Source organism: Erythranthe guttata, chromosome 14 (genome assembly GCF_056151865.1).
Source record: "Erythranthe guttata isolate IM_541 chromosome 14, IM_541, whole genome shotgun sequence".
In the NCBI taxonomy this organism is placed as follows: Eukaryota; Viridiplantae; Streptophyta; class Magnoliopsida; order Lamiales; family Phrymaceae; genus Erythranthe; species Erythranthe guttata.
The window spans coordinates 8,219,319-8,235,902 of record NC_142546.1 but is presented as its reverse complement, the minus strand read 5'-3'; the positions used below and the strand labels follow the sequence as shown (position 1 = coordinate 8,235,902).

The 16,584-nt window shown below is 37.6% G+C and overlaps 4 protein-coding genes across 4 annotated transcripts; 3 read left to right on the top strand and 1 right to left on the bottom strand.

The window, feature by feature from the left end:
- Positions 1-1,297: 1,297 nt before the first annotated feature.
- LOC105952101 (polyadenylate-binding protein 2) lies at positions 1,298-6,565 on the bottom strand. Its single transcript, XM_012975613.2, has 9 exons — positions 5,736-6,565; positions 4,491-4,609; positions 3,757-4,413; positions 3,568-3,645; positions 3,385-3,474; positions 3,046-3,183; positions 2,497-2,676; positions 1,819-2,016; positions 1,298-1,729 (listed from the first exon to the last, which is right to left on the bottom strand). Exons 1-9 carry the CDS (start codon positions 5,974-5,976, stop codon positions 1,502-1,504), a joined length of 1,929 nt encoding a protein of 642 aa, XP_012831067.1. The 5' UTR covers positions 5,977-6,565; the 3' UTR covers positions 1,298-1,501.
- A 1,400-nt stretch (positions 6,566-7,965) lies between these two features.
- LOC105952103 (CBS domain-containing protein CBSX2, chloroplastic) lies at positions 7,966-11,989 on the top strand. Its single transcript, XM_012975614.2, has 8 exons — positions 7,966-8,383; positions 9,201-9,288; positions 9,372-9,436; positions 9,560-9,608; positions 10,332-10,384; positions 11,105-11,220; positions 11,515-11,572; positions 11,676-11,989. The coding sequence occupies exons 1-8, from the start codon at positions 8,138-8,140 to the stop codon at positions 11,745-11,747; spliced, it is 747 nt and encodes a 248-aa protein (XP_012831068.2). The 5' UTR covers positions 7,966-8,137; the 3' UTR covers positions 11,748-11,989.
- A 152-nt stretch (positions 11,990-12,141) lies between these two features.
- On the top strand, positions 12,142-14,488 carry LOC105952104 (scopoletin glucosyltransferase). Its single transcript, XM_012975615.2, has one exon. It carries the CDS (start codon positions 12,792-12,794, stop codon positions 14,244-14,246), a length of 1,455 nt encoding a protein of 484 aa, XP_012831069.2. The 5' UTR covers positions 12,142-12,791; the 3' UTR covers positions 14,247-14,488.
- Positions 14,489-15,280: 792 nt separating this feature from the next.
- Positions 15,281-16,345, top strand: LOC105952027 (protein IRREGULAR XYLEM 15). The gene has a single exon (XM_012975526.2). The coding sequence runs from the start codon at positions 15,323-15,325 to the stop codon at positions 16,223-16,225; it is 903 nt and encodes a 300-aa protein (XP_012830980.2). The 5' UTR covers positions 15,281-15,322; the 3' UTR covers positions 16,226-16,345.
- The last annotated feature ends 239 nt before the right edge of the window (positions 16,346-16,584 follow it).

Below are 16,584 nucleotides of genomic sequence, written 5' to 3'. Positions count from 1 at the left end.
AGGTAAATTACAAACACCCCCTGAGGTATGGTCAAATTACAAAAATACCCCTCTTGTTTGGATAATTACAACCACCCCTCAACTCATCAAATTTAGTGGAATATTCGAGATTATATGGAATATTATCACTTTTGTACCCGTTTTATCCCATTCAAACTCTACATTATGAAGCAAGATGATCATAATATGTGATTTTTAGCTTGTATATATCAGTTTGTGGTGCATCGGAAACTGTATTTTTTACACAAAAAAAGTACAAACTAGAGCACATTGAATCTAGATGACTATGTTGAATTTGGCACCATAAAGGTGAAGGTCTAAGAAAAAATCATAGTTGAGGGGTAGATGTAATTATCCAAACAAGAGGGGATTTTTGTAATTTGACCATACCTAGGGGGTGTTTGTAATTTACCCCATTAAGAAAAGGAGTTTAGGAAAATTATTTTAAATTATATATTCAACCAATAAATATATTTTTTCCTATTATTAAATAAATAATTTTATATCTTGTAATTATTAGATGAGATCCATTCAAAAACCATGTAGTTAAAGAAAAAGAATGTAAAATACGGTAAATGGTATATTATTTTGGGCAAATTAGTTTCGGTCCAGAGATTAAGGTCGAGTTACGAAAAAATTCATTTTATTTGGCTAATTACAACCACCGTTCAACTATGAATATTTTTACATGTCCATCGTTATTGTGTTAAATTTAGTGAAATATTCTTCAATTTGTACTCGATTTATCCCATTCGAGCTCCATATTTTGATCATACGATATGTCTCTTGCCTTGTAAAAGTTAGATTGTGTTCATCAGGAACTGCATTTTTGCAGAAAACGAGTACAAACTAGAGAACATTACACGCAATCTAGAAGATTATGTTCAATTTGACAGTGTAAGAAGATTCATATGTCAGAGATGATTGTAATTAACAAGCATGAAGGATTTTTTCGTAATTTAACTTTACCTTGGAGGAATGTATTTTCTCAATTTGTTAAATATCGATGATAGATTGCTTCTAAACATTAATTTATCTGGGAAAAAGGAGCATGTTGTATGACTCGTAAAGTTGGTAATTATTTTTCTTTTTATTTCTTTTATCTCTTTGCCCAAGGAAAGAACCAACAATTAATCATATAGGTACACAGGTAAACCTACACGATCGTTTAACTGTACTAATTTTATAGATATTTAACTTAATTTTATAGATGTTTAACTGAACACCAATATTTGATTACTAAAGGTAAAACGATTTAAAAGAATTGGAAAAAAGAAAGAAAGAAGAGAAATAGATAAATAAATAAAAACCAGGTCCAAATAAATTGAATAAAAATCCAAAGCAACCACATGTTTAAATAGTCACAAAAGGAAATAATAGTCAGCAAAATGCTCCAAAAATCCCACACATGAAAAATCATTACTGAAAATAAAGTATACCCTTAACAAGTGTGTACCATAATTTAGAGAGAGAATTTAAAGAGAGAACAAAGATAAACCAATCACTCATTCAAGGACAAAGAAGCCAACTGGTCGGCAGTGGCGGCGCTATTCTGAGACACGTTCCTCAAAACCTCCATTGCCTCGGCAACCTTAGCTTTAAGAGCTTCCGGCGACTCCAACAAGTGCAACACCTCCGTTTGGTCCATTTCAAGAAGCATGCCTGTCACCTTTGCTGCAGTCTCGGGCTCCAATTGTTCGACCAGTGGGTACAAATTTTCACCCAACATCTGCATATAACAAACAAATATAACATTATCGTAAGTGTAACAAAGAAATTGTTAACGAAATGATAGAGAAAATGAAATAAAATGCTGACCGTTCTTTGTTCAGTGGGAGAAGCATTTGCAAGAGCAGAGGCCAAAGCTCCAATAGGGATTGGCTGAGAGATTCGAGCATCACGCAAAGGCAAGCCGCCCATTTCATATGGAACGGAAAGCATACCTCCTTGCAAGGAGACATCTGGCATACCACGCCCAGGAGGGTACCTATAACCACCGCGTCCTCTCGGACCCATCTGCACAGACAGAAATAAGGACAGAGTCGTGAATATTATTCCGGTTTTGTGACTTTTACTCCCCTCCACTTTGTTAAAACCCGGACGAATTCTAATCAGAGAAAATTCCTTCAAATCTCGGTTCATAAAATCTAGCACTTTGTGACTTTACTACTCTCTTCTACCTTGTTAAAACCTAGTCGAATTATACTCCAAGTAAATCTACAGTTGTACTTGATAATCAACGATTTCATATTTGGATCGGAATTGGGCTAGGATTTAGTTTGTTGGCGAAACCAATTGTCTTTTTTTTTTTCTTAAAAACAAGTCAACTCCAATATAACAAGTCAGGCCCCTCGACCCCCCTTAAAATTTTATACGACACGATATTAAGATAAATGTTTTAAGGTCCCTTCCCATTTTACTTAAAATCCCGATTCCGCATTGTTCAAAAAAGTTTAGAAGGAAAAAAAGAAGGCACGAGTTGAAGTTCAAACAAACCTGCTGCTGCATAACAGGAAGTGGCTGTGGGCCCTGTTGCATTTGAACAGAATTAGGTCTCCTACCACCAGGACGTGGACCTTGCTGCCCTTGTTGGACCATCGGCATAAACATGTTTGGCATGAATTGCCCAGCTGGCCTCATACCAGGTATAAGCTGCTGCTGATACCCAAATCCAGGCTGAAAAAACAAGGAAACTTGTAAAATATATGTATATAAAAAATTAAAAAATAAAATAATAAACCCGGCCTGTGCATGAATTCAGGTGGACAAGATTGAATAATACAAACTGGTGGTTTCATGTTTACCGACAATACTTCTAAACAATGAAATCAATAAAATGAGTCGAAACAAATGCATTTTTCATTTCAGAAATTAAAACCAAATTAATTCTCTCTCCAAATTAAGACCCCCCTCCCTCCCTCAAAGATCAATAAAAAAACTGGCACAACAGTCAATAGCAGTTCGTTCAAATATGAAAGCCTATGTTACACAATATCTTTATCTCAACATCAGATTCAATAAGGAGCAAGTGAAGAATATTATTACTTGGGGAGGAAGCATGGCTGGTGGTGGCTGTCCGTAGAATATTTGTTGCCCTATACCAGGACCACCGGGTGTATACATCGGCATACGAGGAGCAACAGTAGGTGCCATTGCTATTGGCCTCATTTGAGAAAACTGAGCCTGTATAAAGTAACAAGGAAAATCAGCATTTTCGTATAATCTTTGCATTGCACTGCCAAAATGACAAGCAATATAGCTTCTGCTAAATAAAATTAAATCGAAGGCATTTAAAAAAAAACATTCCATTTTTCATTCTAATTGCAAGGATCCTGGATATTGATATTATTTCACTGAAGATGCAAAAAAGGCCTCTAAAAATACCTGTAACCGTGCTCTTCTATCTTCTTTCCTTTGAGCAAGTGCGACATAGAGAGGTTTGCCAGTAATCATCTTGCCATTCATTTCAGTAAGCTTAAAGAAAAAAAAACAGCATATGTTTCTTTGATTAGAAAAGTTAACTAGTGAAAATACACAAGTGAATAGCATGTGCAGATTTAAACTTACAGCTCTAGAAGCCTCTTCGGGTGATGAGAATGCTACAAACCCTGAACCCCTGCTAATTCCCTTTGGATCTCGCATCACCTGTATTAGATATTACAGGAAATCTCGTAAGCCATATTTTAGTGACAAGATAAAAATGTTATTGGTGAGGGATGATAATAAACAACCAAAGGGAGAAAAAGACCCACCAACCTTGCAAGAAGTTATCGTACCAAATGCAGCGAAGAGCTCGTTAAGCTGATCATCTCCAATGGTGTCGTCCAAATTTTTGACATACAGATTCGAGCCCTGTGATTTGTCAACTGCTTCCTTAACACTCTGCTCAAAACGGTGTTTCAGTTGCTGCTCTCTCTCAGATTTCTTCTGGGCTCTACCGACGTACCATTCCTTGTTGTCAATCTTTTTGCCATTAAGGGACTCAACAGCTCTAGCAGCACCATCTGCATCCTCAAAGTTGACAAATCCAAAGCCTTTCGGCGTTCCATCTTCGTTTCTCATAATCACTGTACTCGTGATTGTACCGAATTCTCCAAACACATTCCGAAGTTCTTCTTCAGTTGTTGATTCGGACAAGTTCTTAACAAACACGTTCGTGAATTTTGTCTTGTCTGTTGACATCTCTCTTTCTTGCTTGCGTAGGAAGGGTCCCACATAGACTTGCTTCCCATTCAACAGCATGCCATTGAGTTGCTCGATGGCCTTCTGCGCAGATTCCTCATTAATGTATTGCACAAAGCCATAGCCCATGGACTGACCGGAAGTATTTGTGGCTACTTTGCATGAGAGAATGTTCCCGAAGGAGGAAAATGTTTCATGCAGAGCTTTGTGGTCGATATCCTTGTCCAAATTCTACCAGGAAAAAAATTAGTGAAAGTATATAGCATGGATACAACTCGAACTGAAAGGATATAGGATAAATTTAGTACCTTGATAAATATATTTCCAGAACCACTTTTGCGTACGCTGGGATCTCGATGAGAATACATTATCCTGACAGGCTTTCCATTTAGAGGAGTGAAGTTCAGTTCAATTATTGCTCTCTCAGCTGCAATGAACAAAACAAATGGTTTCAACATGGCGTTAAGGACTAAGGATTACCTTCATAGCAACTCTTCAAAAAGTCGTTAAACGGACAATTTGATTACAATTACAAGAAACAAAACTAACACACGGCCCTACTTGGGTTACGTGACATGGGTAAGACCATGGGTGCAAATAAGCATATAAATTCTCAGTGAATAATGTGTAAAATCTATACCAAATGTCATTTGCCGCTATTCTACTCTATCACCACAATAGCATAATGGAAATGTGAGTTATTTCTTCGGATGAAAAGTATGTTCTTCAATTAAAAAGGAGCCATATAGCTTCTCATGATAAATTAGTATGAGTGAACTAGATTGAAGAGTAGGAGAACATAGCCGGTAGCCGTCATATTTTTCATCAATATTACTTTTCATATATGAAGGACTTTTTCACCTCCTCGAATTTCGTAGGACACCACACTGTAAACTTTAATTGCTACTTTCTTATCTATGACTATCTTGATACATTTATGCCTGACGGATATCATGTATCTTGGAATTAATCTATTGAAGAAAATCATCTAATTAGTTGCAAAGTCATGTGAATAGCTAGTGAACTGAAAATTGATTGTTACTGCACATGAAGTTGAAAAAACTATAAATATATAGTAATTATTATGTGGGAGTGATGTGGCATTAAGCCAAAATTCTGTTGTTTATCACCATTCGATCCTTTTTATACTTTGGATAGCTCCTCCAATATTTATACCAGTAAACAAATTATCCTCTTTAACTAGATGGTCACACACTCACAGTACATGTTATGGGGCTAGGCTATAAATCTTTCCTACTTTTCGTGTCGAGTCTAAATGCCAGCTCCGAGATTTTTACGAATACTCTACTTTGAAGTTCAAAAACTTGCCAATTCTAGGCCATTACAATAAGCCTATCGTTTTATGGTATAAAACTACAAAAGTAACAATTTCTTCAGAAATGTACCATTAGTAATATGGTATATTATACTCAATAAAGTTAACAACCGAGCCCATTTATCACATTCTAATTGCAGAAGTAGAACAAAGCAGCTATTAATAATTTCAATTAAATTCAGATACATATAATGTAAATGTAGCACAGAAGTCAAACCATTTTGAGGATTGCTGTAATTGACGTAGCCATATCCGAGCGAGCCGCGGCTAGTCAAATCCCTGCAAACCCTAACGGACACCACCTCCCCCATCTGGCTGAACAGATCGTAGAGCTGGGAATCGGTGACGTTCGGCTCGAGATCGCCGACGTACAGAGAAGTCACGAACGGAGCGCCGCCAGAGGAAGCGGCGTTCGCCACCTGCACCTGAGGCTGCATCTGCTGCATCTGCGCCGCCATCTCAATTAATTGGAACTAAAAAAAAAAGTTTTCCTTTTTTTTCGAAGGGTTTTGTAATTTTTTTGGATTTTTTTTTTTCTTATTACTTCCCCCTCCTCCTTTTATTATCAGTTGATAATCAAAGGAAACACACACAAAAAAAAACTCAGATAAAAAAAAAAAAATTAAAATTCAACTAGGCTAACAGAATTTTGGGTTTTTTTGGCAGGATTTTTTGTTTTTTTTTTTTTAATAAATAGAGGAGAGGGAAGGGTTCATAGGTCCGAGATCGGACGGAGGGAATAAATAATCACCGCCGGAACGACGGGCGGCGGCAACGCCGAGGGAGTGGCGAAAGAGATAACGGAGAAAAAAAGGAATTCGAAGGCAGATTTGAACTGCACACCGCAAAAATTCGGGTTTTGTTGTGCCGGCGTGACATATAACAGAGGGCAAGGGTACGGAATCAGATACGTGCACTGAAACCCTAGATAATCTGCACACGCGATATTGACCGTTGATTTAGAAGTGGGCCCACTGTTTGGGGTTTTTTATTTAATGACGTGCTCCGAGATAAGAGCGCTTTTATGCATTAGCTGGAATGTGAAATAGCGACTTATTCTTTTTTTGATAAATTAACGACTTTGCAACGTTGACCTGCGACCACCACCAAGCAACCAAAACCAAACTTTGGTCAAAGTATTATCAAGCCAAATTCCATATATATTACTAATTACTAATTATATACAATTATACATATATTATATATAGGAACCTTTAGACTTTGAAGTAATGTCAAATAACGTTCACCCCTGAGTTATAGTTAAATTACAAAAATTCACCTTTTGTTTGGGTAATTATAGCCACCACTCAACTATGTATTATTTTACGAAAATACCTATCCAGAGGTCAATTTAGGGATGTTAAATTGGTAAAACTGAACCAAAATTTCGGTAAACTATAACCGAATTACATAAATTTTATACAAAAATATTTAAAAAATAGGGGGTAACTGTAATTACCCGAACAATAGGGGTTTTTCGTAATTTGGTCACACCTCAGACGGTGGCCGTAATTTGCCATTTGAAGTACTTGTATGTTGGATTTTGGGTCTAAATTGAATTAATCAAGAATTTAGTTTATTAATTCGATTTCTATTTGAGGCGGCCCAATCTAGACGGCCCAAATAGCACAAAGTCCACTTGGTGATTTGAAAGCCCAATTTGTATGTTTTGATATTGACTTAGATTCTCAACTCTTTTATTTGGACCACTCTAAAATATGATCTTTTGTCTCACATGTATCGAACCACCGCATTGAATTGTCATTGACATCTTTCAGCGACTTATCCATTTGACTACGATGATGATGGTTGTACTATTTATGCTCTCTACTTTGGATACAATTTTACTTTTTATCCATATAGTAGATCATTTAGTCGCTCTCTACTTTTGATACAATTTTACTTTTTATCCATATAGTAGATCATTTAGTCGGAAAGAGATAAGACTCATACAAATTTGAATCTCTTCCGAATTCTAGATCTAAGTTATTCTATGTGAGAGTGAGATACACTTTTGAGTGTGGAAAACAAGAGAGCGAGTTTACATATGATGATGAGTTGGGGTTGAGGTGAGCGAGTTGACAAAATCTGAGTGATTATGGTATGAGAAAAGTTTTCTACAAGTTTCTTAGTAATTACAAGCAATTCAAGATTTTTTTCATATTCATCTAAATTATTATCATGCAATTCCATCATTAAAATTAACGGTAGAGTACCAAATACCAATAATATCGTATCGAAAGTAACGCTAACCGAAATTATTGGTAATGTAGCAGTATCAAAAATTTCAATACCAAGAAATACGATAAGTACATGACATTGAGCTAAATATTCGATAACCATACCGAAACTACCCATACTTACAGCATAATAAAGGGTGAAAATGTAATTTAACATAAAAACTAATTAATTAATGCCAAACACGTCCTAATAAACTTCCCCTAATCAGAGGAGAGAGCTACAGAGAAATGTGAAGTGTATAACGTACACGCGGGAATGTGAAAAAATATCTCAGTACCCTTTCCACCTATCTCTCTCTCTCTCTCCTCTTTCTCTCTCTATAACTGGCATCGTCGTTTCTTCCCTTTCACTTTTTCTCACACGCATCAAACCTAGCCAATGGAATCCGTTATTTTTGCTGAATTCCGAGTCGCTTTTTCACTTTCAGGATCAATCTCCACCGTCCATGGCCACAGTTTATCCTGTACCTTCGCGCACTGTAGCAGCACCTCTCGATTCCCCAAACCCGCCGTTACCACCAGTTCCGCGTCTTCCGGCCGGCGGCGACGCCAATTTTCTGAATTCAGACGGCCGAGTGCTCTTCCCTTTGCCACTGCTAGCATCGACACCCCCAATTCAGTTCCCGTGAGTAATCCCTGCCTCTCAGTCTAAATCTCAGAATTTTCAGTTAATTTTGCATAAATATGTTATTAAAACCTGAAGTTTTGGAATTCAAATGATATGGTTGTAGAAAAAAATTGCTTGGTATATGGTTTTTTGGTATATCTTCTGATTCAGTTGGCAGTTATGTAGAATTTGCTAGAGTTTATATTTAACCCTAGGAGTTCATGATTCATGAATATGGCACATGATTCAAGTTCGTACTCTCCCGTGGAGTGCGAAAATTGGGATACTATAGTGAATTTAGGAACAAGAAGCGACAATTGCTGTTAATTGGTGAAAGAATAGTAGAAACTCTTGCAGATGTTGAGCTTTTACGAAAATAAAAATAAAATTGAAGTGGTTAACTAGCCTAGGAAAAACAGAATTCACGGTTTCCTAATCAATTTGTAAGGTTACTTGGTGTGAGCTGAAATCGACGGGATATTTCAAGCTCGATTTGTATGAACCACCAACTTGGCCCGTATAATTCCTTGGTGAATTTAGCTCGAATGGCAACGGCAAATTGGCTGCTGGTCTGCCACGACTTTCACAAAATTAATTGCGTCAATCTTGTTTTTCATTAATTTTGTAAATGGATCTTTCTATTTTAATATGTGCAGTTATCTTTTCCCATTTATACCTTATTTGTGTTGATGACTTATTTATTAAATAATCCATCTCACTTGCCTAAATTCTTAAATCACTAAGTACCAACAATATAGAAGGACCATCTGGTTTTGAAAAATGAAATTTAGGGAATCTTCACCCTTACTGAATTTGTATCCTTTTCATCTTACAGCCGCGAGATGGAATCTTCACAGTTGGTGATTTTATGACAAGAAGAGAGCATTTGCATGTTGTAAAACCGACAACCACTGTTGATGAAGGTATTGGTTGTTGACATTTTATTTGTTGAATTTTTTTCAACCAGTTCACTCTTTTGTTTAACTGTTTTTTCTTGTATGCACAGCTCTTGATACTCTTGTTGAGAAAAGAATTACTGGATTTCCTGTGGTCAATGATGACTGGAAGTTGGTAATTTTACATCTTCTGTATGATTATCTTTTGCATTGAGGAGCGTCTGCATTAATTTCTAGTAGTAATTATGTAGATGGTGTTATTCTTGTGAATCTTGACGATTTCTTGATGTTTTTGTAGGTTGGTGTTGTCTCTGACTACGATTTGTTGGCACTTGACTCCATCTCAGGTACTATTGAAGTTATCAAACTTCTTTTTTGTTAATAATTTTTTTTAATCTTGTTACAAATGGGAAAGTCGGGAGAGACGGGATTGGAACCAGACACCTTGACTCTAATAATTAAAAGCTAGGTACTAACTCTCTTAACGAGAGAGTTGGTTGTTTTTAAGCTAACTATAATTATCAATAGTTCTAAGAGGCAGAAATGAACAGATCTCTTAGTGGTTAAGTTGTTTTAGTTTTAGGACACCTTATGAGGACTTATGATTAGAAAAGAGGGTTTGCACAGTCAATGGAACGGGACCACTTGTGAGACAATCGATTGATATATTCTCATTCTCGATATGCTTGAAAAGTAAAGGAAGTGAATAAAGTAATAAAATCCAGCAAGGAGGCAGAAGATACTGTCAAGTTAATGAGGGTTCAGCTGACATCTCCAGTACTTACTCCCTTCAGCAATGCACATTGTTCGTATTTGGTTATGGTTACTCAAGACACATAAGGGACTTTCTGTGTGCTGGGATTATATCAGCAAGGTCTTACCTTATTAGACTTGTTCAAAAGTAGTTGCAGAGTGTAAACAATCGAATTAAAATCAGTCATTAAGCATTATCATATCTTCTTTTCTTTTTATTGTTTTTTGAGTTAAATTGGATTTGGTATTGACATGTTCAGTATATCTTACATGAAGGTTGATGTCTAATTATGTTTTTTTTCATCTGTCATACTTAGGTGGTAGTCAACAAGATACAAATATGTTCCCGGTTGCCGACAGCACTTGGAAAGTATGTATATATCTTCTTCCTTTGTTTAGAACTATGCATGCCTATAATTGATGAGTACCATGTTCTTTGGTTGTTAAGACCTCATAACATGAACTTACTTTTCTTGTATAATTGTGAAAATTTGCCACCCAAGTTTCCAGATGTACAAAAGGCAAACGTAGATTTCTCTGCTTTACTGATGCTTTTATCATATTAAACTAGAAGTGTATTTTGTCTTTTTTGTGCTCATTATAATACCCCCAGCATACACATGATTCCTATAACTCTTCTTCGTTGAGAGAGAAATATAAAATAAATTTAATTATTTCTGTGTATAGTGCTCCGCTTGTCATTTTGGATAATAAACTGTGTTCGACATGATTTCTAGTTCCTTATACATTGTGACAGTTGATGTTTCAAGAATTCATTATCGTTCTAACTTTTGAAAAGCAAATTACGTGATTGTGTCATTCTAATAGTATATGATGGTATATATTTTAAAACGGCGACAAATTTTCTGTTCTTTGCGCTTATTTCTGCACTTTTCTATTGTATATTATATTAAAATAGATATGAAGTGAGACTCAACTCGAGATTTCCTCAGCTGATGCTTATTCTTTAATAACTTCTCTCTCTCTATATATATATTTTTTTAATTAATCTCGTTAATAACTTTAAGTTGATTGATTGACATATCTTAATACAATACTTCTATCAGCTTCTAATATTTGATCCATGCAGACATTCAATGAAATTCAGAGATTACTCAGCAAAACCAACGGGAAGGTTGTGGGTGACCTTATGACTCCTGCTCCTCTCGTTGTGCGTGAAAGTACCAATCTTGAGGATGCCGTGAGGTATTTGACTTTCTTACCCTCCCCAATCGATCGGTTTCATATTGAATTATTAATCTTAACAAGAAATATAAAAGAGCACTTTTATTTCCTTACAACTCCTGATACCTGATGGAAGTGATAATATTTAAATACTTTAGATTTGCAAAATATCAGAATAATCGTGTTGTCATCTCCAGAAACTACTATAAATTGCAGATAGAAAGTTGTAGAATCTAATATGACGACACTGTTTTCTATTTATTTTTTCCCTTTTCCATTATCATCTAATCGAAGAAATGGTTGATGCTGACGTAGGTTATTGCTTAAAACAAAGTACCGCCGACTACCAGTTGTAGACGGTGAAGGAAAGCTGGTAACGTGCCTGTATTTTGATTTTTTCTCCATTTATATTTGATATTAATTAGAATCGGAAATTAAATCCTTACAGTTTGTCTACTTGCTGTGTGTATGTATAGATTGGTATTATTACAAGGGGCGATGTCGTGAGAGGCGCTCTTCACATAAAGAAAACTGCTGAAAACATGTGATTAAACTCTTGTTATGTTATCGATGATTATCGATCCCATTAAGAGGTAATTAAGGTATTGACTATGCTCCCAAACTGAGAATAAAAACATCATTCTTGTACGGCTTGTGCCTGTAAATTTTGTTTTAAAATGTTTTTACTTGTATGGCTGCTGTAGTTAGAATCTATTATTCTAGTGAGATTTGGATTTCAATATGGTGGTGTATGTTCTTATAGAGGTGAAATACACTGTCGTCTTCTTTTTCTTTTCTGACTTTTGATTTATATACAATCACACTCATATACATGTGGATGTGTGTAAAATTACGTATGTATCAATAGACTTGTATGATAGGATATAACATGATGAAGCAAATAATATTATATCCCAAAATAAAATGAATATATAGTCAAAATAACAAACAAATAATATTATATCCCAAAATATAATGAATATGTAGTCAAAAGGGGTTTATTTTATGCTACACCGGATGAAATTTACCGGGAAGTATTTAACCCAAGAAAAAGAAAAAAAATAAATAAATAAGAAAGAAACTTGTAACATATTCATCATGTGATCTTGATGGCTTCTGTAGAAGGGGGTCCATGGCTACTTTTTGTCACCCAATCAACACTTACACAGGACAAATACAAAACCCCATAGCCACCAAACTCCAGCTTCTATCAACTTCCAAGCAATTTCTGTTTTTGGATTTTATTAAAGGCAACTTCAAAATGACAAAGTTAAAAAATAAAATTTGATGATATTTTGTGCTAGAATTATGATATTTATTCCTCCCCTTTTCACCTTCAAACACAATTTTGTTCTCTGACTTTGCAAGGTTCCTTCTTTCCTAGAACTCTCCAAACCCCCCTAACACACACACACACACACACACACACACACACACACACACACACACACACATACACACATATGCATACCTCAATTTGAACTCTAACACCTTCCAAATTCCCAGCCAACTCACTTCAGTTTCTTTCTTGATTTCCCACTAGTTTATTCAGGCAAAGGTTGTTCTTTTCCCCTTTACCTAGTAGTACACAAATGGGGAAGCTCCATATTTTCTTTTTCCCAATGTTGGCTCATGGCCACATGATCCCAACCCTTGACATGGCCAAACTTTTCACCTCGAGGGGCTTAAGAACCACCATCATTTCCACCCCCGCTTTCTCCGAACCAATCAAGAAAGCCCAAAACTCCGGAATCGAAATCGGGATTCAAACCATCGAATTCCCACCGAAAGATTCCGGACTGCCCGACCACATAGTGAGCCTCGATCAAGTAACCTCAGACGAATTAATCCCAAACTTCGTCAAAGCCCTCTCGTTACTCCAACCACCACTCGAAAAACTCCTCCAAGAATTCAGACCGGATTGTCTCATCTCGGACATGTTCTTACCTTGGACAGTCGATTCTGCAGCCAAATTCGGAATCCCGAGATTGGTTTTTCACGGGACTAGCTATTTCGCTCTATCGGCTACTGAGCAAATGAGGCGCCACAAGCCTTTTGAAAACGTTTCTTCTGATCTTGAGCCGTTTATTGTGCCTAATCTCCCACATGAGGTGAAGCTTGTGAGAACGCAAGTACCCGAATATGACCTAGAGGAAAACGAATCCGATTTAATCGAATTGATGAAGCGAATGAAGGAATCGGATGGGAGAAGCTACGGGGTTGTGGCGAACACGTTCTACGAGCTCGAACCCGATTATGCGGATCACTACAGGAACGTTTTGGGGAGAAAAGCTTGGAATATAGGGCCACTTTTTTTGTGCAACGGAGAATCGAAGACGGTTGTAAGAGGGAAGAAATCGGCGATCGATATACACGAATGTATATCGTGGCTCGATTCGAAAAGCCCTAATTCGGTCGTCTATGTTTGTTTCGGGAGCATGGCTGTGTTTCCGCCATCTCAACTGCGTGAAATTGCAATCGGGCTGGAAAATTCGGGCCTGGATTTCGTCTGGGTAGTGAGAGAAGAAGGGAGCGAGATCGAAGAATGGATGCCGCTAGGGTTTGAGGATCGAGTGAAAAATCGAGGTCTGATAATAAGGGGGTGGGCGCCCCAGGTGGTGATCCTCGACCACGCCGCGATTGGGGGTTTCGTGACCCACTGCGGCTGGAATTCGACGCTGGAGGGGATCTGCGGCGGCGTGCCGGTGGTGACGTGGCCGCTTTTTGCGGAGCAGTTCTTCAACGAGAAGCTGGTGACGGAGGTTTTGGGCATTGGGGTTTCCATCGGGAATACGAAGTGGGAGAGGGTGTCGAGCGGGGGTGTGACGGCGGCGGCGGTGGCTAAGGCGGTGGAGGCTGTTATGGTGGGGGAATCGGCGGCGGAGATGAGGAGGAGGGCGGTGAGTTATAAGGAAATGGCGCGAAAGGCTGTGGAAGAAGGGGGTTCGTCTTATAATGATCTCAGTGTTTTGATTCAGGATTTGAGTGACTATCGCTCCTCCTCCAAGATAAACAATATAATACAGTGTGAAGTTTACACACTTTAGTGTGTGTAAAATCTGTATGTATTCGTAGTGTGTGACTGTGTGTGTATTTTTCTAACTTATCAAAAACAAAAAAGAACTTGTAAAATTTGATTTGTTCAATGGTTTTTTTTTTTTCTTTTTTTTTTTTTTTTTTTTTGTTTTTTAGAGTATTTAGAGAGTTTGGACTAAGTAATACATAGAGTGCTTATAAGTTACAGATTTTAGTGAGAGCTTTGTTATGGAATTTAATTATTTTTAGTTTAGTGGTCATCTACAATAGAATATTTATCTATTTGCAATCATCTCTACCAATTCTAATAGTTAAACAAAGTTAACCAATAAAATACGTATATCTGATTTTTCAAAAGATTATTGTGCATGAATTTGATTATATGTTTGTGTGTAGGTGTGCATGTGCGTGCATCATACGCATGGTGTGTGTGTGTGACTGTATATGGAAGAGTTTCGGTGATGACAACAGCGGGAAGCGGAAGTGAAGCAAATCTGAATGGTGAAGAATAAAACATAGATAAAAGACTTTTAACAAAAAATCAAAATTTCATTGTCCTGATTTAAAAGACTATTCGTTCCAAAGGTTTCCAAATGTGTTAAGCAAATTAGGCTTAGAATAAATTAGACATTTCTTCTCGAGTTTTTGTGTTATTACAACTATACATTCATGCATACATTACTTCAAGTTTGATATTAGTTAACACTATTTTTTTCCAAACCAAACAAGATCTACCTGTAATTACACTTGTAGGTGTGGAAATCGATTTGTTCACTAACGAAATTTACACTTTTTGTCGGTGGAATTTTCCCTCCAATACTCGACTATTTTATTTTGGGCTCCAACCTTTTATTTTGGGCCCCAACATCTCTCTATATATATGGGGCCAAAATTTAAATCTATTTAATAACATTATCAAATTACTTGTGTTAATTAATTAATCTTAGATTAGGTAAGTTTCTTAATTTAATTTTCTATTTAAAGGTATAATTTAACTTAAATATTAAAGTATTAATTAATACATGTTAACTACTTAAAATATACCTACCTCACAAACTCGTTTGATTCCTGCGTAGAAAGAGAAACTATGAAGACCACCGCCAAGTTCATAGTTCTCCACCCCTCGGTGTACAAGACCGCCGGCGGAACCGCACACCGCGGTTGGATCGCCGTCTTCTTACTCTTATTTTTCTTCACTTTCTCTTTCACTCTGATCACGACGAGGAACGCCGCCGCTAGAACCACCGCTTCCGCCGCGCCCGGAGGAGCCAACTCCCAGCTGCTGCCCAAACCCGTCGCCGACGCCCTACTTCACTACGCCACCGCGAACGCCACGGCGTCGGGCCGAATGTCCACCGCCGAGACGGAAAAAATCGCCTCCGTCCTCCGCCGCTGCGCAGCCGGCGGCGCGTGCAACCTCCTCGTCTTCGGACTCACACACGAAACCCTCCTCTGGAGCTCGCTCAACCACAACGGCCGCACGGTGTTCGTCGACGAGAGCGCGCACTCAGTCTCGGAAATCGAGAGAAAGCACCCGTCGATCGAAGCGTACGACGTGCAATTCACGACGAGATCCGGCGAATTGCAGGATCTGATCGGCCATTACCGGCGGGAGAAGAGCAATCAGTGCCGGCCGGTGCAAAACCTACTCTTCTCAGACTGCAAGCTGTCGATTAACGACTTGCCCAACCACATCTACGACGTGCCGTGGGACGTGGTGCTGGTGGACGGGCCGAGCGGGTACTCCGCGGCGTCGCCGGGGAGAATGGCGGCGATATTCACCGCCGGAGTTCTGGCGAGGAGCAAAAGCGGCGGCGGAGCAACGCACGTGTTTGTACATGAAATTGAGAGGGAGGCGGAGAGGGTTTGCAGCGAGGAGTTTTTGTGCAGAGAGAATTTGGTGGAGACGATTCATTCTTTGGCGCATTTTGTCGTACCCAAAATTGATGTTCATACTAATAAAATTGATTTTTGTTTCAAATCAATTTGATTTAGTGTTTTTTTTTTCTTTTTTTTTTTCAAACAAATGTGTAATATTTATGGGATCTCATCTCATGAAACAAGTGTAAATTATTAGTAGTAAGTGTGTGATTTTATTTCAAGATCATAACTTGAGTTTTACAATACTAGTTTATGCTAATTAAAGAGTTCGACACGAATTTTGAGATTTCGAGAATTTTGCAATCGATAATTCATAGTTTCCAGTTCAAATTTTTAATATCTGAATATCGTTTAGAGCAACTCCAATGTGGGAATTAAATGGGGTATCAAATGCTAAAACTACCATTTTAATACCTCGAAACTCAAAAAACCCTCTCCAACCGAAGTATCAAAATGGTAGTTTTTTTT